At 41.0% G+C, this 23,114-nt stretch overlaps 2 protein-coding genes across 2 annotated transcripts; both read right to left on the reverse strand.

Moving 5' to 3' along the window:
• Positions 1-5,802: 5,802 nt before the first annotated feature.
• Positions 5,803-11,734, reverse strand: serpinf1 (serpin peptidase inhibitor, clade F (alpha-2 antiplasmin, pigment epithelium derived factor), member 1). The gene is made up of 8 exons (XM_070983076.1): positions 11,698-11,734; positions 8,935-8,995; positions 8,532-8,727; positions 7,950-8,105; positions 7,231-7,434; positions 6,844-6,983; positions 6,505-6,715; positions 5,803-6,179 (listed from the first exon to the last, which is right to left on the reverse strand). The coding sequence occupies exons 2-8, from the start codon at positions 8,992-8,994 to the stop codon at positions 5,929-5,931; spliced, it is 1,218 nt and encodes a 405-aa protein (XP_070839177.1). The 5' UTR covers position 8,995; positions 11,698-11,734; the 3' UTR covers positions 5,803-5,928.
• Positions 11,735-13,858: 2,124 nt separating this feature from the next.
• On the reverse strand, positions 13,859-18,153 carry serpinf2a (serpin peptidase inhibitor, clade F (alpha-2 antiplasmin, pigment epithelium derived factor), member 2a). Its single transcript, XM_070983425.1, has 8 exons — positions 18,100-18,153; positions 17,770-18,007; positions 16,980-17,123; positions 16,847-16,889; positions 16,037-16,182; positions 15,228-15,370; positions 14,581-14,785; positions 13,859-14,319 (listed from the first exon to the last, which is right to left on the reverse strand). The coding sequence occupies exons 1-8, from the start codon at positions 18,151-18,153 to the stop codon at positions 13,859-13,861; spliced, it is 1,434 nt and encodes a 477-aa protein (XP_070839526.1).
• Positions 18,154-23,114: the final 4,961 nt, after the last annotated feature.

A 23,114-nucleotide genomic window follows, 5' to 3' on the forward strand; every position in this document is an offset into this window, starting at 1 on the left:
TATTCAACATTAGGCAAGAGTAAGTCTTGGATCGGGCAGATATCTAATGATCAGGACTGTGGCTGTAAGCACATATAAGGACATTTGTAGGTGTGCAGTGTTTGTCAACATCTATAACTTTTCCTATGACATCTTTTATGTAACTACAGCTGTGTTTTAATACACTGTCATTCTTTATGTCTTTATACAGCAGCCTTTACTTACGGGTGTCCACAGGAAGAGTTACCGTTGTGGACATCCACAGAGGCTGCCATGTTTCTACAGTAGCCCAGAACAGACAAACCAAACACTGACTCTAGACAGGGACCACGTGGTCAGGACTCTTTTAAATAAAACTAAACTAAATAAAAATAAAATAAAGGAAATAGACAAACAAAGCAATTCAGTACTGACCAGGTGACAATGATCATATTTTAGAAAAGGTGATTTAAATGCAGGACAATGAAGTAATGTGAAATTTACTGACCCGAGGATTAAGATTCATGAACTGAATATTGAAACGATAACAAGTGTTATCGGTGCAATTAGAGAATATAACAGAAGAAACGATCACTGGCTCATTTTAAGGTCAACAGGTCAAGGTCATATTGTGATGTCTCATTTGAGCCTAATCATCCTATAGACATTTAGCGTTATTTTTATAAATAACTTTGTTTCAAGATGTCAGACAGAGGGACACAGACAGGAAACAGTTTTGGTCCCCGGGCCTATTTCATCATAAAGACATGAGAACAGTTTGCTGCCAGAACAACAAATAAGAGGAAGTGTGTTTTTCTTCTGTAGATGTTTGTCCTTCAATGATTCTTTTAGTTGTCACAGACTCTGTGATGTGCTAAAAGATTAGTGTAAAAAAGAAGAATTATTAAGGAAATAAAAATGATAACAAGAGAAACGTAAGCATGCGCCCCAGGTTTAGACATATGCATGCATGGAGAACCAGGAGAACCAGGAGAACCTCCACAGCTCCAAATGCTGCATCCAACAGCAGGGTGATGTTTCTCTGTGGAGGTGCTTGGATTGCAGACAAAGGACCGACATTTCTGACCTGCCACGAATCCAACTGTCAGGTCATTGATGTCATGCCCCCAAACTGAATGTCAAACAACAACTGATCTAGCAGAAATTCAGCTTCTAAAATGAGCTAGGCTGAATCCATGCAGTGCGCGGTGGCTTCAGTTTTACTCACTTACTTCATCCGCTGTGTGTGAGGAAGAGATAATGCAGCTCCTTCCTTCCTGCTGCTCTCAGACTTTGCAATCAGTAGACCACACACACTGAAAGTGACAAATTCACTTCTGCAGTATCAGTGTATGTTAAACTGGACATTTCCTATGTACAATAGCCAATTCAGCCATCATCTATTTTACTTTGATTTAATCTTTATATTGTGCTTCTTTTGATTACACTATCCTCTTTTCTGCAAATTCCCCTGCCATGGGATTAAAAAAGGATTAAATGATCTGATCTCGTTTTGATTTTAGATCTTTGGGCAGAGCCTTGTGCTAAACTAGACTAACCACAACCTGCCTCCAGCTCTGTACTGAGTGCACAGATACAACGTTGATGAAAGTGAATAATATTCAGCATGAATAAAGTATTGACTGTGATGCTAATGTGCCTGTTAGCATGACCCATGACCTGAAAGAAGGGTATTCTTTGTTTTCCTTTTTCAGAATTGGCAAAAACACACTGACTGACATAATCAAACACACACCGATCCATCCCACTGCACCACAGAGTGACAGAATTTATTTTATTTAATATTAGAAATAAGTATCTACATTTGCTCCTTCTGACTCTTAAGTATATTACCTTTCTTTGTTTTTCATTTTTATTCAGGGGCTTTTTGTAACAAAAGAATTTCCATTTCCATTTGATAACCATTGTTCAAACTACTACAATAGTTTCTGTCCTGCGGGCTAACAGATACCAGATGTCGCTGATAGCTGGACCAGTAGGGCGTTGGACTTCTGTAAATGAGATGCAATGAGCAGCACTGTGCTACCTGGCTCCCCTGGTAGATGAGAATCTTTCAGGCTGGATTTTGTTATGGGTTGCTTATTGTTGTGTTTTTCTTTTATTGTTCTGTGCCTGTTTGTTGTTTTTTCCCTCTGCTCCTGTGTTCGCGGGGGAGGTGTGGCCTGGCGGTGCTGCGGGCAGTCAGCACACCGGAGACTTATTCCCGCTGATTGCACCTGCATTTAAGCAGCGGGGCAGCTTCACCTCGCTGCCAGATTGTCAACGGTTCTTGCCTGACTTTCCAGCCTTTTCTCATGTTTACTCGCGTCCTTAGATATCCTGTTCTAGTCCTTGTTGCCTTGTGCAGATTTCTGTTTGTTTCTAGCGGTTGTCGTTTTGTTTTCTTGCATTGTTCCCTTAGTGGTTCCTACCTTACTTTTCCTACCCGCTCGCCACGGTGTAGTTGATAGTTTAGTTCTGGGCTGATTTTGTGTTAGGTTACTTTGGGATTAGTTTGTAGAATTGTGGGCACATCTTCTTCAGATATTTCAGATTTCCATGTGTTAGACATCGTTGGGAAGCTTAGAAACTACACTTTCAGAATCTGTAAATAACTCAAAATGCCCACCAGGAGACTTGTTGCTGGTTTTCTCGTGGCTGGTCACATTTCCCAAAATGTGACACTCCTCCTTTGAGGTTCGGGTGAGCACTCTAATGTAGAAATATGAGTCCTTCAAATGGTTTTAACCTCCTTCCTTCAGCAGACCTCTGACCCTCAAGACCCCAGCAGGTTTCCAGTTGCCTAATTTTGGTCAGTGCTTCTGTCAGAGACACTGTTTCCTCTTGAATGTCTGCTGGAGCCACACTGGTCAACAAATCCTCACACTCATGTGGAAAGTGACAAATGTGAGGTTAAGGACTTTAAGTACTTCTAGAGGCAGAAATAAATGTACTGGTTGACAGACACAAGTAGGCTGTTCTCAGTGTTTACTGACACTACAGCTGCAGTTTCCTCTGTGAATGCTTCTAATATGACTGTGTGTCACTGTCACACTGTTAACTAGACAATAGCCTGGAGCTCATCGCATGTATTCATCAGAATTACAAATGGGGGCTATTTCTTTCCAGTAATGGAGCTAAAAATGTCAAAATTCTGAGGAGAGCAGAAATTCAAACTTGCACAATTGTGTTTCAAAGACAAAAGAAACAAAAACGCTGTGGATATGATATGTTTATCTATTCTGAAAAGACTGGCGCTCCTGAGGTTCAACAGTGAAGTTTTCATGACTGAAGAAATTGAACTTTTACTGAGTGTTTGTCTCCCTCTTGTGAAGGCTGAGGTGTGCTGGATGTACATAAAGCTGAGCAGTATTTAATAGATATACAGAGGCAGTACAATAATGCAGACACATTCTGAGAAATAAAAGTCCTCCATTACAAATACATTTTAATGCATTTACTCTAGTGCTGTACTTAAGTACAAATTTCAGGTGCTCGTACTTGACTGCAGTCTTCTCATGCCACTTTCTCCTTCTGCTTGACAACATTTCAGGGGGAAATATTGGACTTTTTATTCCTCTGCATTTATCAGAAAGCTTTGTTTACTCGTTACTTTAAAAATTAACATTTTTGCACACATAAGACATGGAGAGTTTCTAAAATATGTTTTGACCAGCCAGAGTTGCTCCAGTAAACTGTTGGATAGTTTAATGTCCTCTGCCTCTGACCCACTCCTGCACCACATGGAACCTTCTTTGTACCACCACTCGTGGTACTCTGGACTGCCTTTGCTCAGTCTTATGAAGTCCTGCATTCAAAATTTTACTTATTTCACTCAAGTAAAGGTACTCATTATGCAGAATGGCCAATTTCTAAATTATATATTATTGAATTACATTGTAGTGAAGTAAAACGTAGCTTTCAGTATTTATTTCTGGAATGTAGGAGCAGAATTATAAAGCACTGCACTACAAACGGAGCTGCCAGAGCTCTTCATTGCTTATTCTGTGCTAATGTGGGTGAGCAGCATAAATGACTTAGTACGTCCTGGCTAACTTTGGAGATTAAATCAAAATCTAGCCTTCTGTTATTCATGCAAACTGTCATACGGAATAATTCACAACTCTCTAGTGGCTCTCTAGTGTGTTGAAGTACAGTTACATCCCACCACTGTCAGGATCAGAGCTGTCAGGCTCAGACCTGTCTATATAAAGTTGGTTCTTGCTTCATACTAATTGTTTCCCTGCAGTCAGTACAGATTTATCTCACAGATCAACCACATGATTATTTCACATAAAACTGGAGAAAACTAAAAACAGGTTTGTGCATCAGGGGGTCTGGACCCGACTCACTGATTGTGGTATTGATGCTCCTTTCACTACTGAGTTAGAGTAATACGGACTACACAAAGAGGATGTTCTTCTAGATTATAGAGTTTACAGATCCTGCTTCCATTCTCGGAGTCCAACTTTTCTTCTTTGTCTCCTTTTTTCCCCTCTGTCAGCTCACTTTCTTCTGGGCTGTCTTTTAGAAACCTCAGGAATTTCTGACTGTAGAAAATCAAGAACACATGTGTGCTCCAAACACATACACACACACACACACACACGACAGTTGTACTTCTATCGTTGCGAGGACCCTATTTGACATAGTGTAATCCCGTCCCCTTACCCTAACCTTAATCATCACAACTAAATTCCTAACCCTAGACCTTAAAACCAAGTCTTAACTCTCAAACAGCGCTTTGAATTAGTGAAAACTGTCCAGAATGTCCTCACTTAGAGACTTCAGTCCTCACTCTGTGTATTATATAAGCAGACACATAAACACACACACACACACATACAAATGGATGAACATTGGCTCCATAACTCTTCAGATTCTGAAACTCTTGTTTCTGTTTTAATAAAGTCACTGTTCAACAAACACTGATGCATTTGAGAAGTTTGCCTTATTTTGTGTGTACGTGGTTATCGTGGGAAAAGAAGCACGGAAAATATTTTCTGCCATCAGTGTCAACATGCCAACACATGTCTTTCCAAAATATTCTCCCCTGTCTTGAGGAATGTGGGAGAGGAGTCATTTGATCAGAATTTCGCATGTGGAGGAATAATCAGAAGCTGTGCTGAGCAGCTGCATCTGTCTGCAGAGTAACCGTACTTTGAGACGTTCCACAGTAAAGAATAATCTCACATTGTGTTTACAGAACACAATGCAGGAAGTCTCAAACTTATCACTCAGAGGTCTACATCTGATTTTTATTCAAGGTCAAAGGTCCAAGTTGCAAAGTTCATTACACTTTAATAGATTCCAATCTATTAGAGTAAAAAGTAAGAGTAGAGAGTAGAGTTAAAAGTAATAATAGAACTTGTCTCCTAGTTACTGTGCATAAGATTGCTATTGATACGGCATAATATTTAAAACATCACAGGACCTTTTGCTACGTTTCTTCATGGTGTAATATTATGCAGAAGTACTGGCGCACAGTTGTTTGCCTCTGCCTACCAAGTCCAGGTACAGTTTACATCCATGTCTGTCCAGACTCATATAACACATGTAGTGACTTTGAAGGAATTTCATGAATCATACCAAGTGTATGTTTTGGTGAAAATGGAAGTTGTTACGTTAATGGACAGACAGACGGATGGACGTCATTTTGCAGTGTGATGTTCTGAACCAGCTGAAATGGGATGAGACAAAAAAAAAGACACACTTTGTTTCATTGTCGTGTTTATTATGTTTCACACAAATGACAATATTTGATTTCTTAAAAAACAATCCTTTGGAAAACTCAGAGTGTCATCACTGTGTTTCTGTGTCCTGTCAGATTAATATGTTTCAACATGAAAAGTAAAGAATGGTGTAAAATCAAATCAAAATCAAATATTCTCACAAGTATCTGCCACCACAAACGCAAACACCTGAAATCCCTCCTAGGACCTGCTAAGAGTGTGTGTGCATGTTTGTGTGTTATATCGACAGGGTCTTGGGGTTAACCACCCTGCCGATGAAGAGCAGCGCCCCCGAAGCTTCATCCCGGATCAGGAAGAGGAAGGGCCGGTCCACTCGGTAGGACAGGTGGCTTGCTGTCGACGTGGTGCTGGGGTACTGGTTACCCTCAGGTGCCATCTCCATTACGACCTTGTGATTGACGCTGCTGAGCTTAGCAGCTAAAGTGGAGATCTTTTCTAGGCCCGTGTCCGCAAGCCAATCAGAGAGTCCTGTGGGGAGGGAAGAAGGGTAGGAGGAAAAAGAGAAGGGAGAAGAAGGAGAAGGACAAGATGGAAGAACAGGCAGAAAAAGAGGAGCAACAGTAAGACGAGAAGAAAGGGGAAGAGTAGGGAGGAGAAAGGACCACAAAGAGGGAATAGTGTAAACTCCTTGTATACGTACACTTACTTGACTCAAAAAGCCATTTCTGAATCTGATTCTTATGATACAAACAAAACATATTGCAATTGTGCAATACTGGCACTTTATTTGCATCTGGATTTGTTGAAAATGCACATGGAAGATTGAAGGTCTTTGCTCATCAGACAGACTCACCCAGGTCGCTGAGCAGCGGCAGCAGGTCTGTGGAGTAGCTGAGCCTCAGAGAGGGCAGAGTGAGGGACACCTTGGCAGGAAGGAGCGTCATGGAGAGGTCCTGAACAAACTCAGCAGTCAGACTCTCCTCCAGCAGTGTCATGTTGGAGGTCACTTCATCAGGCAAGAAGATGAACATGCTGACATCGTCCTGCATCTGGATCTGAGCGATCTGGAGGAGGAGCAGACGTTCAGGAGGGATCTCAGAAAGTGGGCTGAAGTTCATAACCAGCGGACCAATTGTGGGTGAAATTTGAACCAGTTATGGTAGTTTGCTGTTTCAAAGTAGAAAACACTCACAACACAGCTCAAATCTGAGTCGGCCCCCATCTTCACGGGGTAGTTATCCTGTTGCATCATGGCAATCTGTGCAGGTGCCCCACCCTCCACTTGGAAGTTCTGCATTGCTCCACTCTGACCAAACCGAGTTACCCACTTCCCTGTTTACAGACAGAAAACTCGATCATTACTGATGCTCTTGCATCCTCAGCTGGATGCTGAATTTCTAGTAAAATTGAGCCTGAAAGAAAAAAAAAAAAAAAAAAACTCCAGTATTAAAAGAAGCAACATCAAATTGTCCAAAACCAAGAGGCAGCACTCCTACACTCTGACCAGCTGGCAAGCTTTGGTTCCTAATCTACGCTGTTTGTCTACAGTGTTTGACAAGATTTGGGGATTCTGACATACCTTTAAAGTAGGCAGCACTCACAGTGTTTACTCCAGGGTTTCGTGGTAAGGATGTGGCCAAGAATTGCTGCACCTTCCCACCTGTCTCCTGAGCCACCCAGTCATTGATGTCTTTCACATCCCTTGTTCCTCCCTGCAGTGCCTTAGGACGGATTCCATACTGCTGCTCCACAAGTGGGAAGAAGTCCTGCTTTGGACGAAGTCCTGAGAACAGACGGTTTAATCTTAGAATTCTGACCTTGTTTGCTGAGGAAAAGTAAGGGGTCTATAAAGATTCAATTGACTGATTTTCAACAAGAGTTGAATAAGAAAAAGATTGAAAACATCATTAGCAGTGAGACTGGCCCATGGATGAACCTGATTGCTACTCTGCATCATCTATAATGTCTAATCGGCAGGCTGACCTATTTGATGGTACATTTTTACACTTTGCCAGCACAAACGTTTTCAGACTTGAAACAAATGCCTTTAATGTCTTTCGTGCTCCTGTTGACTGTGTGATTCATACAATTTCCCGTAACTTCAAACAGTAATTGTTTATTTTCCATTACTCTCTTGTCTTAATTCTCCCATAAGGTTGAAGTTTTCTGTTGCAGTGAACTGAGCTTAAATGTTGCAAGTCAAGCCAAAAAAAAGTCATGTTGTAGTTGAAAACAGATAAATTGCATGTGGATCCCTCATGTTCGTATCCAGTTGCCCAACCCCTGACATAAACTCACGTCTTGCCAGGTAGATGCGTGCCGCGGTGCTCAGGCCTTTGCCAGGTGCCTTGACTGATGCCAGGAGGTCTTTCAGGGTGCTGTGGAGCTGAGGGTCCTGCAGGGTATGATACCTCAGAGCCCTGAACAGCTGCCTTTGAGCATTCTCAGACCCTCCTGGGGGATACAAGGGATCTCATTCAGTGATTCAACATATTCTCGTCAGATTCAGGCATATACTTTTTTCCTTCATGTCAAAGATCTGAGAAGTGTAAAATTCAAATTCAAAGAATGTGCTTATGAGAAAAATGATCCAATATTGCCTTCAAGTTTCAACTTTGGCTGGAAAAATGTTTTGTGCCTGTTTATTCTCTTTATTCCTTTTTTTTTGTTTTTGTTTTCTGTGCCAGCTTAAAGCAATTCACTGTGACAGAGGAATAAATAAGCACATATGGAAAAAGACATTGCGGACCACCTGATGGTCAAAAGCAAGCAAAACTGAAAGACATTTCAGGCAGTTTGGCTGACAGGCCTGTACACACCATGGCAGTCAAAACCAAAGCACCAGTCTGGATTTAGTTTGTAGTGTGTTTGTGTCGTCACCCATGGAGAGCTGCGTCAGCACTGCAGACACACTAATGGGGGCCAGGAAGACGTTGGCTGCAGCATCGCGGCTCGCCAGAGCACGGAACAAGTTGTACCCGAAATCCGAGGTAGCTGCACCCATCTTAGTCTGAGGTGTGGTGAATAGCTCCACATGTTCTTCCTCCCCACCCGTCTCCTCGACTCCTGTCTCCGACTGAAGCAATTCATCAAAGACAAGAGTCAAAAGATCTGCAGTTTCTTATACTGTGCCAGAGGGACTGATGCATTTAAATATACTGTATGTTTTTATGTGTATGTGTATGTGTATGTGTATGGTGAGAGAAATATTAAGCAACACCAGACTCATTTAACATTAAAACAGGCTCTACTGTATTTAAAAAAAATCAGGTGATGTAGATACCTGAGCCTGACAGAAGCTCAGGACAACTCCAAACACCAGCAGGAAAGTTGTGCGCTTCATCCTGGAAGACAAACACAAAAAATGAGCTTTCATATATTTCCTACCAGTGCTACCACCAGTTTTTATGGGGAAACAATGGCTAACTCTAATTATCCATCCGGCAGTTACAGAGCAGCTCTATTTGTGGTTTCTACGAACATGTGGGAGAAATATCTGCTATCTGCTATTTCTATCTGCAGCTAACTGTTCCCCTATGTTCACCAGCTCTAACTGTTTCTGTCTGCTGTCTGCTGCTTGCTGCTGAGCAGGTTGTGTATAGTAGGATTTTAGAGCTTTTTCTCTGAAAACGACACCATGAAAGCTGTGAGAAAGAAGCAAAGCACTAAAGTTGTGTCCAGGCTGATAAAGATAAGCTCAAACTCACTACATAGCTCAGTAAAGACATGAGGAGGTGAAGATTTAGCTGATAAATCTCTGAATGTTCAAAACGTTTCTTTCTCACTGTCAGTTCATACATTGTGATAATAAAATATCCATTATAGCTGCTTTAAATGAAGCCATTTATCTAAATTAAATATAGTTTGAAGTTCTTCAGTAGCAAAGATGGACAAAACCAAATCTAAAATGCATGACAGAGCCACAGTGCAAGAAAAACAAAAGAAAAAAGCTGATCAAAATGGAAGGAAATTACCTGCTTGTGGAACTTTTTCAGATTCAAAGACAATAATGACATTCAGAGCCAAATAATTTCAAAACAGTGGTTCGTATAATTGCAGGGCAGCGCCACAAAATTATACAACCAGTCTAAATTTCACCACAAAATATAAACTGTCAGGACCCCGCGAAAGAACAGATCATGTCTGCAGTCTGAGCACACAAACCTCCAGAACTTCAGAAAGTACATTGCCAAACCAATAATTCTCTTAAAAACTGTTTTCCCAGTAATTATGTGCGGAAATTATATTCTCAATTCTGAGAAGAAAGCGTGTACAACAAAAAACAGAAGCTCTGCAGGTCAGTTGTTGTTGAAAGTTTACTTTGTCATCATCATTTTGGTGCAGCTGCAGCTTCACACACTGCCCTGGAGTTTATTTTAAACACACATAATGTCTGAACCACTAAAAGAAACTGAGCAAAAGGTCACACACAAACACACAATGTCTCCTTTGTTCTTCTGCACACATCTGGACCTGGTTGTCGTGGTTTCACAAAAACAAAAGTCTGTCATCTGAATCTCAGACCACACACACACACACACACACACACACACACACACACACACACACACACACACACACACACACACACACACTGTGCCTGATGGGAAATCCAGACGGTGAGGTCCAGAAAGCTCAGAGGCTGCAGTTTCTTTCACTGTGATTCCGATCTTTTCTCTCCCTCTGTTATGTGATCATAATAGTAATATTATATTCCAGTTTTAACATGTGTTGCAAAATTGTATATTTTCTGACATTAAGATCAACTGAGAAACTAAAATAATTTCTGTGAATTGAACACCTGGCCAAATCAAGGTCTTTCATCACACTAATTATATAAAAATCAAATTTCAGTTTTGATTTTGACCCTTGTATTTGTTTTACAGACTCGCAATCACACTAGAGTGATAAAACAAAAGCAGGTAACAGAAGTAGGATAAATCTCCTAAATGCAACACACTTTGACGTGGACATTTTCACCAGAGCATGAGCATGCATTCATGGTCCTGGTCTAGCTGTATGTTTATCTGTTAGCACTACAACGGTTCAAACTGATTAAATCTCCACTGACATCTCTCAGTCTGATCATGTCTTGAAGGTTTTATTCATTTATTTGCCACAACTCTCGACACATGAATGAACCAGTGACTCCACAAGGATCGTCAAAGATTCATCTGAAGTATGAATTGTTTCCTCTCTTCATCCCTGAGGTGTATTAAGTCTGAACAGGCCTGATGGAGACCTGCAGAGTCCTGCAGCAGATTGAGATGAACAGCTGACACAGCAGATGTGTGTTTGTTGCAGGGACTTGTCTCTAATACTCCCAGGCATCATTGGCTGCTCCTCAACTTTCACACTGGACAGTTTTTAAAAGTTGAGGACGCTACCCTGAAATTTGTCCACAGAACTGCTGGACTGTTCCTGGCACCAAAGTTTTTATAACCCCAAATAACCTCTGTGAAAAGTCTTTGTGAAGAATAACATAAATGACAAAAGTTAGGCTATATATTTCATATTGCCTTCAAATATTACAGTAATGTGTTTTTCATAGGTTTCAAACACAATGCAGCCTAATTTAAAGACTGAACTTTGTTTAAGTTGAGTAAATCTGTGTTGACACAGACGACCGACCCTGCTTCTGTTCCACTGACCCTGCCATGAAATTAGAACTATTATATAAACTGGTCTGGTGGAAAAGCTCCAGCTGTGATTGTATTTCTTGGCAAAGCGACGATGGAAAAGCTGAACTGAACCTGAGAGAAAGTTCACCTACATGTTTCTGACTGTTGAAATAATCATAAAAATGTCTTCAAATCATAAAGTAAGGGAGCTGTGAGGGTTTTTTCTTCATGTCAAAAGAATGAGCTCTGAATTCTCTGCAGGTTCATCAGACATTAATGTGTGCTTCATTTGGCTGAACAGCAGGACATCATGCAGCACTAAATTAACGGTGAATTAATTGTTAATAATCGACATCAAAAAGCAAAAGTCAAGAGTTGTGCGTAAAAGTTAAAATGACCAACAAAGCGCATAGAAGCACACTCACCTCTCCTCTGCTCCCAGACGGTCTGCGTTGCTCAGACTTTCTCCCGCTGCAGATGAGGCGAGTCTTCGCCCCGCTGACGCCTCCTGGCTCTGCGCCCAGAGCGACGCGCGTCCCCGCTGCTGCCAACAGAGCGTCTGGCCGGGGGCGCGCAACACAGACAGAAAGTTTAACGTACAGAAAAAGCAAACGTGGATTGAGGTCTAAATTTAGAGTGCTGTGCAATGAGGAGAATCTCGCAGACACGTTCTGAACCAAACTAATCATGTCACTCATTTAATCATTTTTAATCCTATGTGGCAATATTTAGGCTGACGTAAGTAGACTGAACATTAAATGATGGACTGAGATCTTATCAGCCACATCAAGAGTCCCAAGAAACTCTGGGGAAAAAAAATCTTGAAACCTTACGAGAACCTTCAGGACATTCCCACGAGGTCTCCAGAACCCAGAGGCCTTGTGCATAACTTTAAGCACTTAAAGCCACATGAGGAACCCCTGGAACAAAGAAACTTCAGTGAAACATATCAAGGACCTCTGGACCACATGTAGGGACCCAAAATGACCCTTAAGCCTAATAAATGATTCTGGCATCTCATTAGAACTTTGGAAATTGCCTCCAGAACCCCCTATACATGAAAACAATTACCTCATACATCATTGGAATGACAGTAGAATGGACCTCGTCTTTTGCCTCCAATTACTTCAGATTATTTCTGAAGTAAGTAAAATTCATCTTAAAGATATCTAGAACTTCATTACAGCCTGAAAACCTCAAAATTAGGACACTAACCTCAGGAACTTCAACGTCTCTGGGAACCCCATAAGAACCTCTAGAGGCCCCTAAGGGAACTTAGCGTGTCTTAACAGAGAATAAGAGTCCATGAAAGACTGCCCTTTGGTCTATGCCTCTCAGGCAACACTCCCTACCAGTTTTCAACCAAGCTCCACCAGCCAAAACGGTTTAGGTTAAAGGTAGCAAGAATAAAGTTAGGACAGTAGTTCCAACAAATAAGGTGAGGCATGCAAGGCAGTTGTTAGATCTGCCTGGGAGGATGCACTTAGGGAAAAGTATGACAGTTCACCAGAGGAACCACACTGTTTTTATGATTGTATATTTCAGTGTTTTGTTTTGTTTTGTTTTGTTTTTTGTTGCTGTTCACAGTAGTACTATGAAGAACTGAAAACTTAATGCATTGTTTCACTGGCTTTGTGTCAGTCTGGGAGAAGAGATGACATTTTGTGGAAATGTTTGATTTTTTTTTTTTTTTTTTTTTTGGACAAGTTAATCCATTTGAAACTACTTCCAAACAAATGAAAAAAAGGAAAACTCTCAAACATTTTATTAACATTAAACTTTTTATTTTCTGTGACTGAATACCAAATTAAAATCATCACATTATAGATAAAACATTTGCTAAGAAAAATGACTTTTACATCATAATGAACCTCTTGTTGGAAAGAATATGCTTTTCTTTTTTGGCTTGAAACAATGTCACGTTTCCTCTCAGGGAATATTCTGTGTGTGTGTGGGGGGGGGGGGGGGGGGGTGCCTTCATTGGCTGTAGCTGTCTTGAAATGCACTGTCAGGACTAATGGCTGTATCATAAAGTCACTGATCACTGTACTCTAACATTTTTATCAGAAACAAGACAAGTTTGATACAATTTAATCAATCTGGTAAAGTTTTGAACTGAGATCACCATGCACAAATATTCAAGCTCTCTTAAAAAACTCAGTACTGATCGATAGAATTGCAGTGTCAGCTATTTGTATTTCTTCATGTTGAACTGCAATGCCTTTTGAGCAACACAGGGCTAATGTGTTTGTCCTTTGCACATCTGAATCTACTTTAAAGGAAAAGTTTGGCAATTTGGGAAATATGCTTATTCACTATGTTTCAGAGTTAGATACAAAGATCGATACCACTCTTATGGCTGTCTTCGCTAATTCATTGCAACCATACAATTATAAGAACCCCCAATGGCCTACTAAGTTAAATTTCTGCTTTATATTTTTCTGACGGACATGGTATCCAAGTTCTCATCTAATTCTCTGCAACAAAGCCAACTGGTGTGTCAAAACATGTCAAATTATTCCTTTGACAAGTAAGATCTGAAGCAAGCACAGAGTTGTCTGGTTTGGAGCAGGTTTTGTCTTCTGGTTACTTCTTCTTCCCATCAGTACCCTCTAGTCTATTTACATGCAGCAGCTGCTCCCTCTCACCAGCAGGAGCACTACATGACTGCACACTGCTGTCCTCTGCTGGCTCTGTGTCGCTGCTCAGCCTGTTGCTGTGTTCACTATTCTCTGTTACAGGTTGGTCGCTCATGGTGCTGTTGCTGTGGGGATCGTCATTGAGCATGGGGTTGTTGTCAGGGGCGGGGTTCATGACTATGCCCATGAAGAGGGGGGCCAGAGAGGCATCATCAACAAGGGCGAAGAGGAAAGGAGAGTTGACGGAGAAGAGGGAGACCGAGCGCATGGAGGTTACAACAGTGGTGGCGGATGCCTCCACGCCCTCTTCGCTGAGCTCTACGGTGCTGGCGTGACGGACACTGGTCACCTTCAGAGGGTGGTCAGAAATCCCTGAAAGATCAGGACCCGAAAATAGAGAGCCGAGGCCTGATAGGAAGAGAAAAAGATGCCAGTGGTCTCAAAGTGGGATCAGCTTCATCACATTGACTCTCTGGATTGCCACTGTAAACTGATCACTTGTCATGTCTGAACAATGTGTCTGTTTAAGGTCATCAAATATGTGATGCCACTTTAAATGACCAGTGTTTGCCCTTTATCTGTTTGGAAGTGCCATCACCACCACTGCCATAGTATCTATGTTGTTTCTTTCAGACATCTCTCCTGTCTTAGTGAAGCTAATGCTCTTACCCATGCTGGTCAGCGCTTCCTGGAGCTCCTGGCGGTACTGTAGCTTCACCTTGGGTAGGTTGACCTGCATTGTTTTTTCCTGAGGTAGACGTCTGTAAAGGTCGGAGATGTTCAATTTTGGAAGCACCGATGACATGTTTCCCCTGCCCAGCAGGGGCATGACAATCAAGAAGCTGGTATTTCCCTTGAAGGGAAAACTGGCAACCTGGACAAGAGAGAAGGACCTTCTTTTACCTCTTTTATTTCATATGGACCAACCCTCAATAAATAGACTACCGGAACACATGGTGTTGAAAAGGTAAAAGGTAGACAATGAAATAAGACCTTGAGGCATAAATTAGACACATAACTTATTTAACCCACTGAAAACACTTATCAAAAGGTTAACCACCAGTGGCAGATGGCTAAGCAAGATCGGCCATCATCCTTCTCTGGAGGTCAGGTTCTACAGCTAGTCTTAGCAGATTCCTATAACCAATTCAGAGCGTCATTATTTTTGAGTATCAGGTTGTGTGTTATCGCTTCCATATTGTGTGTTAAATGGAGGGAAAAGCCTAGTGAAATCCTTGAGCGCATCCTTGGTTCTGCTTTTGATAATGATAGTATCACCACCATCACTGACATACCCATGCCAATGCTGGTGTTACCTGTGCTTCCAGTTCTGGATCATCCAGCAGGCGCAGAGGGTACTGGGCAGACTTCATCATGTCGACCGACACAGAGTTCTGGTTGTCCAGGTAGAATACTCCTTTAGTGGTCACTTGGGGGTCAAAACGTGTCTGCCATTCACCTGAAAAACACAGAGGGGAATAACAAGGAATCATTAAGAATCATTGCGTTAAGAAAAATCATTTTTGGCAACCTGAACTTATGAGCCACCTGTATCTGAGTTTACATTTTTAGAATTAAGGTAGCACCTCACAGTGAGCATTTAACTCTGCTAAAGGTAAGATGCAAGGTAAGAAGAGATCAGGTCTCCTGTTTGGAATGTTCATGGACAGGATATCAAGGAGCTGCCCTGGTCTGAGGAGTGTCTGGCCTGATGATAAAACTGTGGCATGCATACTGTTTGCTGATCATGTTGTCCTTTTGGCTTGGATCGTGATCTCCAAAGTGCAAGTGTTGGGGTCCCCCAGTAGCATAATGGCTAAGCGAATTTCATATCCCAACTGGCCAGGGAGCACTTAGGGATCCCCTAAGAAGAATTATTTTTGTGGTGAGAAAGACATCTGACCCACTCTGATCTGCATAGGAAGTGGCATTAAAATGGCACTACTATCAGCAATCAATACAAAGATGAAGCCAGTTCATCAACTTAGGAGGTATATGGTTGAGATTTTCATTCAAATGAATTGACCTATCCTGCCCTGCTGAAACATCTGATTTGTTGTCTATGCACTTATTGCCTATGACTTTGTAAATCACCATATGACTGGTCTTTGGTGGAATGGTTCACCTTTGAAGTACACAGCATTCATAAGCATAAGCACCACGTCATGTGGAATACTTTCCAGGAAGTTGGGGATGTAACCATTGGTGGCATTCTCCACCCACTGGTTGACCTCCTCCACAGAGACCAGAGGGACAGGCTTTGATTGGTACCTTAGGAGGAAAAAACACATTTTCTTACCTCTACATCAAAGGTGGGAAACTTAAATTTTAGACAACATAATTAAAAGAATCTATTAGTTGGTAAATATGTAAGAAGTATTTCCAGAAATTATTGATACTTTTGCTTGCTTAAAAACTCTGTGGTAGATTTTAGTCACATTGTCATGGCTGCTGGTGGTCCACTTTCTTCTTTCTTCTTCTCCAGTTTCAGTCATTTGGGCCATTTCTGTGCATACTACCTGTCCTGTCTTTTCAGGCAATGCCATTCTCCACATGACCAGCAGTCGTCACTAGAGAGCCATCACTTGACCACCTCATCCCCACAGCTGTTACCCATTATCCCATTATATGTGGCCCTCATTCAGTATCCTTCGCTTGCCAGTTTATCATTGTTACCAGTCATAATTTTCTCTGCCTTCTTGTCAGTTTCTTGCTCTAAGGTTTCAGCCTGCATGCATTTGCCTTTGCTGATCTCTAATTGTCTAATCTTTGCCTGTCATCTGACTAAAGAGAGACGATTTATCATGCATGTGTCAGTGTATCAGCCAATTCAGTCTTAGCTCAAATGCATGCAGGATGTTCAAAACAGAGTTCTCACTGAAAAGCAGCAGCATTCAAACAGTGTATGTGTATATGGTCTGATTGTAGGTGATACCTGGCCAGAGATTCCTCAACAAAAGGCAACTTCACTTCAAATCCTGAGAGAGAAGGGCGAGAAAATGGAAAACATGAACAAGATGGATCTTACACCAAACTTCTTTAAAAACCATCACCAGTTCAACACACACCTGGTCTCAGGTACATGCGTGTTGCCACCTCCAATGATGTGTTTCTGAAATGAGGTAGAAGGCCTCCCAGTATATGATGGTAACAAGGCAGATTGTGGGCATGAAGGCTCTTTAGCAGCAGCTTCTCTGTCTCATTGCGAGCACCTGAGGAAAGGAACCAAAACTGAATAAACTGTTTCTAAGGTATGTAAAGGGACTTTTAAGGAAGTATATGGAACAACCAAAGTAATGTATCAACATGCGAATTGATTTCTTAAAGCAGTGCTGCTCTGAAGTCTTTCTACTCAGGTAATATGACACCAGACTATAAATCTGTCACCATCCATGTCGCCCCATCCAGTTTTAATGCTGTTTTACTCCCCAAAAATAATTGAGGTGATACCAGCGGAAAGGCTGTGGAAAGGTCTTATATTAAAAGGTTTATCTTCTGCACAGCCATTTTAGGAAATCTTAGATTATTTTTTGTCAGGTTCAGCACAACATTCAGACTTCACCCCCAGGCTCAATTTTTTGCCTAAGATGTATGAAAGGATGTGTTAGCATGTTAGAATGCCATTAAAGCATTGATCTGAAAGTACAGCTGTGGTTGACAGGTGGTGGACAAGTGGCAATTTTGATCGACTGGCAGGGATAGATGAAATGTTAGCCTTCATTTCACAGTTTTGTCTTCGGACGTGAACAGCTGTTGATTTGTCTTACCATCCTTGTTTGGATGAATGAATGAAAAAGCATCTTGTGAATCAGTGGAAAATCCTACTGTACTACAGAATTAAATAAAACTCTGACTGACCTAAGGTGAGCTGAGCGAGGGCAAAGGCCAGACTAAGAGGTGATAGGATGACATTTGGCTGCTGTGGACCAATAGGAAGCTTTTCCAGTAGCTCTAAACCCAGTCGCTCAATAGCGGCCCCCATCGACCTGCGCTCCTCAGGGCTGAAAACCTGTGCTCCTCCACAGCTGTGAACCTCCTCTTCTGTCTCCTCTTCAACAGGACCAGAGACATCAGGAGTTCCTGGACTGGGCTCCTCCTGAAGACAGGAGGACAGTACGGTTACATAAAGTCATATAATAAATAATTTCCCTTTGTTTCCCGTGTATTTTATTATATTGAGGTTCTTACAGTCAGTCCCAGACAGCAGAGACAAAGCATGAAAAGAAGACGACACAGCTTCATTTCCAAACAACCAACCTGAAAAGCACAGACAGCATCAAATTTACTATAAATAATTACCATGACACATCACACATTTTTATCTAATGATGAGATAAGATAAGATTAATCTCTTTTGTCCATTCGATGGCTTGTCATTGAAATTTGTGTTTGTGAACTGGGAACCAAATTGCAAATATTACAAGACACACTGAATACTTACAGCAGCAGATAATAATCTTAACCTTTAACTCCATGTAATAAATACGTATGTCCAGACAGGATGCAGAAAAAAACTGTAGTTTAACTAGGTTTCCAGTATTCACATCCTGCTGTGTTTTTCATTGGTTGTTTCTGGAGACACCCTTGAAAATATGACACCGCATCTCAGGGGCTCATCCTCAAATTAAAACATTTTGAAAATGACTATTTTCAAGGACTAATGACCACTTGAAAATATATACTCTGACAACCATGATGTCATCATGAGGTAAATGCAGAGTTTTGAGGATAGAGCCATTAAGTCTTTCAAATTCAGTCTGACAAAGGCTACATTTATCTGCTTAAAAAACAGGAAACAATGCTTTACAGGCACTTGAGAACATCCTAGCTTGTTAGCATGCTAATGTTAGCATGTGTCTTAGCATAGTATGTTAGCATTAATCTCAAAGTTCAAAGCTGAAATTGGTGGTATAGTGATATTGGGTTTTGTCTGCCAAGAAACTGCCAAGACTGTTAAAATGTCAGTATTGTTTTTCATAGTGATGGTTTCTATCAGCGTGTCTGTCTATCTGTCTTTTAGGTTTAGCATAATTGAGGGTTCAGATATGGCTGCTGTGTTTACCAGCAGAGTAAAGGTTACTGTTTCAGAACCTTTTTTTGGCTGAGCTGCAATACACTGAATACACAGCAGAGAATACATTGAACTACATGAACTATGTGAATCTACCAACCCTGTATGTGATCATATACACTCATATACACAATCTGTATCTATGAGATCTATGATGCTGCATCTTTTCTATCTGAGTGCAATTCAAAACACTCTTTGTGACTCATAATATGCTTGTACAGAAGTACAGATTACTTTAGCAGCACTGAAACTGTTTGGCAGCAAATTTCATTCATTGACATAGAACAGAGCCAAAAATGATGGCCCGAACTCACCTGGCCTGTGTATGATGTGGAGGCAGATGAAGGGAAACCAAAGGGGTTAAAAGGATAAAATGAATAAAATAAGAGTAAAGACAGATATGGTCAACCTTCTGTAGGCTGGACAGCGGAGTGGCTGAGCTCTACAACTGCTGCCCCCCTGTTGACTCGTTAATGATCAACCCTGGACTGATCATGACTCTATTCGTGGTCACAACAGAATGAAAAATAAGAAGTCAGACTCTCAGATAGTAAGACTCTTCATCATGGTCATATCTGTGTCAGTAAAAGGTGTGCAGAGCGTATAGAGCTTTTTTTATTTTACATTCATTATATTTTTGTCCAATTTTTATCTTGTTTCAAATTTATTTATAATTCAATCCCTTTTTTTCATTTGCTTTTGAGTCTTGAGAGAACACATCCTCATACCTAAACAAACTAATGGGTCGACTGACAATGACTCCCAAATCGACATATATTACTGCTGGAGAGTACCAGCGACAAGCATTCTGCACCTTTGTCCTGAAATTGTTACTGTTGTGAAACGGTCGCACTTCGCTTAGGATTAGGAATCAAAACTACTTGGTGAGATTTAGGAAAAGATCATAAATTAAAATAACTACAATACAATATGTGCGTGATTTAACACAACACTGACTTTCGATTTCGCACGGGCCACAAACAGCAGTGTGAAAGTCCTGTGTTTGTTCGACCCATCCATCTACCCTTCCTTCCTCCAAACGCAGACTTTCTTGCTCTTTATACTACGTCACCTACTTTGCTGCTGTAATGATTACACCAGCCACAAGAAGTCACTGCCTAACAGTAAATGGAAATGCAGGACATATTAACCACCTTGCAAAGTCAACCTATGCTGTCATTTTCCTAGTGAGGACGGGTTCCTTGAGCTGCTGTAACAAGTGAATTTCCCTCGTGTGGGATCAACAAAGCATATCTGATCTTATATACAATCAAATTCATTCATAAGTGTACTCAAAGTCAGCTGTTTTATTTCTAGTAGTAGATTAGTTACTGTGACAGAAGAAACTGTCTCCAAAATACTCTCTGTGTTGTGTTGTTAGGAATCACCTAATTCCAATTATTAATTAGAAATTTAAGACTCACTTCAGAAGCTAATAATGGGGCATGTCTAAACTTAACTTGACAACTAGCTATCTAAAACATGTCTAAACTAAATTAAACAACAAATCTAAACTGAACTGCTGTTAGGACCAATTTCACAGTGGACTGAAAATGAGTCTCAGTGTTCCAGATTGACTGAATTGTCCTTCAGCTTTGGGCCTTCATGGCGCTCTACACATACATTCAGCAGAGAGAGTGGGCGTGTATTTATCTTGTTCTGACTGCCTGGTTCCAGCTTAACGCCCCCACAATGTTGCTCTGTAACCTTTCTTTGCCTCTGTTCACCTTGATCCTGCTGGTTTTGCCACAGGACCACAGCAGTCACTGCGACTTCATGTCAATCGAGGTCCAGAAAAGGTAGAGAGGTTTGATTCAAAATACGTCAGTCTCCATAATATAAGGTAAATATTGCCGACAGTGTAATTCAGGAATCTGTTTATTTACAGTGGTGATGTCCTAGTTCAAATGAACACAATGACACACATCCAGCCCTGTTTTTGCTGTGCTGCAAGACAAATTCCCCATGCCAGGCAAAAAAGACTGAACTGAACTAAACACAGCTCTAGAAGCTTTTCACGCCAGATGATGATACATTAATAATTTATGGAAAAGTGTTCTTCCAACTTTGTGAGAACAAGTGGGGGTCTTTTCTTCAGGTTCAAACATCTGGTGTAAAGTCTGAAACCAGATGAGTGGAGGCTGTTATGGTTTGGAACACCATCATCATGAATGTGCTATTAATGATCCCAAACACATATTACACTGTCACATACAACAGGAATATTCAGTGGTCCACATACTTTTGGCCTGGTGGGGTATTTCAGTGCTAGGTCCAAGTTAAAAGAAGTATACAAGTATGGAGGGGAGACGACTATCACAGTCTGTTAATAAAGGAAAAAACATCCAACTCCTCCCACAAGTTCTGCTGCCCGACTTCCAGTAATAACAGATATATTTGCCAGCTGCATACATACCCTCTTGATCTTGACCACAGAAAATGTCTGGACAGTTCAGATTCCACCTTTATTTCGATTCTCAGAGAAATCATTGAGGGCAACCATCATTTACAATGATGCTGATTACACTGTGGGAAACACAACCAAAACAACCCAACAAACAAAATTAGTTAGCATACTGCTTAACAGTATCAATGAACCAAACACCATGAAGTTGGTGAGATGTCGCCAAGACGCCATGGTCAGTTGCTATATTAAGATCAAAATCAAACAGAATATCAAGGATGACAGCAGCAAGTTCACATATGTTTTAACTCATGGGGTCTCACATTTCAAGTCTTTCCATACAAATGCAATACCATGGATTTGGCAGCAGATGTCCCTATTTTGACTAAATGAATGCACGGACGAGCACTGTGGTCACAACCAGCCTGATAAATAATGCAAAACGAGCAATTACAACATAATACGTCTCATCTTCACTCTGTGAATCACAGGGAATGCAAAATGTATTGTGATGAAACTCAAAATTTATTGTGAGGGAAAAAACAAAGTCCCTCCTCTGTATGTATTTTATTAAGATAAGACTTCTATTTATCCCACGCTGGGGAAATTCCCATATTACAACAGCAGAATAAAAAATGAGAGGTACAAAGTAGACAATAAAAAAGATAAAATCAACAATAGAAGCCTATGCATGTTATGTACCAACAGACTGTACTGTGGTACTTACTGTACATGTTCAGTGAACATTTTATCAACTTTTAAACTATTTCCATTCAAATCTTACTAAGATCAATACTATTGATTGATAACATGTTACACAATGTGTAAGCAAAGCATGCTACCACTGATATGTCTGCAGAAATGGTAATTAATGTGTCTTACAGTGTTAAAAAATAAATAAATAAATACATTAAATAAAATAAGAAATCCATCTTATTTTCTATGCCGCTTATCCCTTTCGGGGTCGCGGGGGGGCCGGAGCCTATCTCGGCTGTCAACGGGCGGGAGACAGGGTACACCCTGGACCGGTCGCAGGGCACAAACACACAACCATTCACACTCACACTCACACCTAGGGGCAATTTAGAGTCACCATTCAACCTAATGAGCATGTTTTTGGTCTGTGAGAGGAAGCCGGGGTGCCCGGAGAGAACCCACGCATGCACGGGAAAAACATGCAAACTTCACACAGAAAGGCCCGACCCGGGACTCGAACTGGCGACCTTCTTGCTGTGAGGCATGTGCACTACCTGCTGCACCACCGTGCAGCCCTACAATAAGAAATATGAAAAGAAATTAAATGAAATAATGCACAGCTTCATTTGTCCACTGGGTGGCAGCAGAGGATAAATTGGAGTCTCACCTCACAGTCAGGAGAGGTGAGGAAGCAGCACATCTGTCATTGATCTATCAGGCAAATGTTAGCTAAAGAAATAAAGTACTTACCTTTACTCTCAGAGTCAGAGAGGAGAAAGGTTCAACTGAACAGCTCGATCAGAAATCATCTGCTTTTTGGTGTGAAAATAATCAACTGGATGTGATACAGAATAGAAATATATAGTATTTTTTGATTTTTTTTTTTTTTTCAATTTCACTGTGTATATCAAGCATCTTTGGCACAAACATTTCCTTTGAGGTGAATAAAGTTATATCTTTTTTCATTTGGTGTCAAGTTTCTGAAATTTTCTTAAGCTGAAATATGCTTTTCAAGCTTTTTCTGTCAAAGCA

The sequence above is a fragment of the Chaetodon trifascialis genome, chromosome 16, assembly GCF_039877785.1.
Source record: "Chaetodon trifascialis isolate fChaTrf1 chromosome 16, fChaTrf1.hap1, whole genome shotgun sequence".
In the NCBI taxonomy this organism is placed as follows: domain Eukaryota; kingdom Metazoa; phylum Chordata; class Actinopteri; order Chaetodontiformes; family Chaetodontidae; genus Chaetodon; species Chaetodon trifascialis.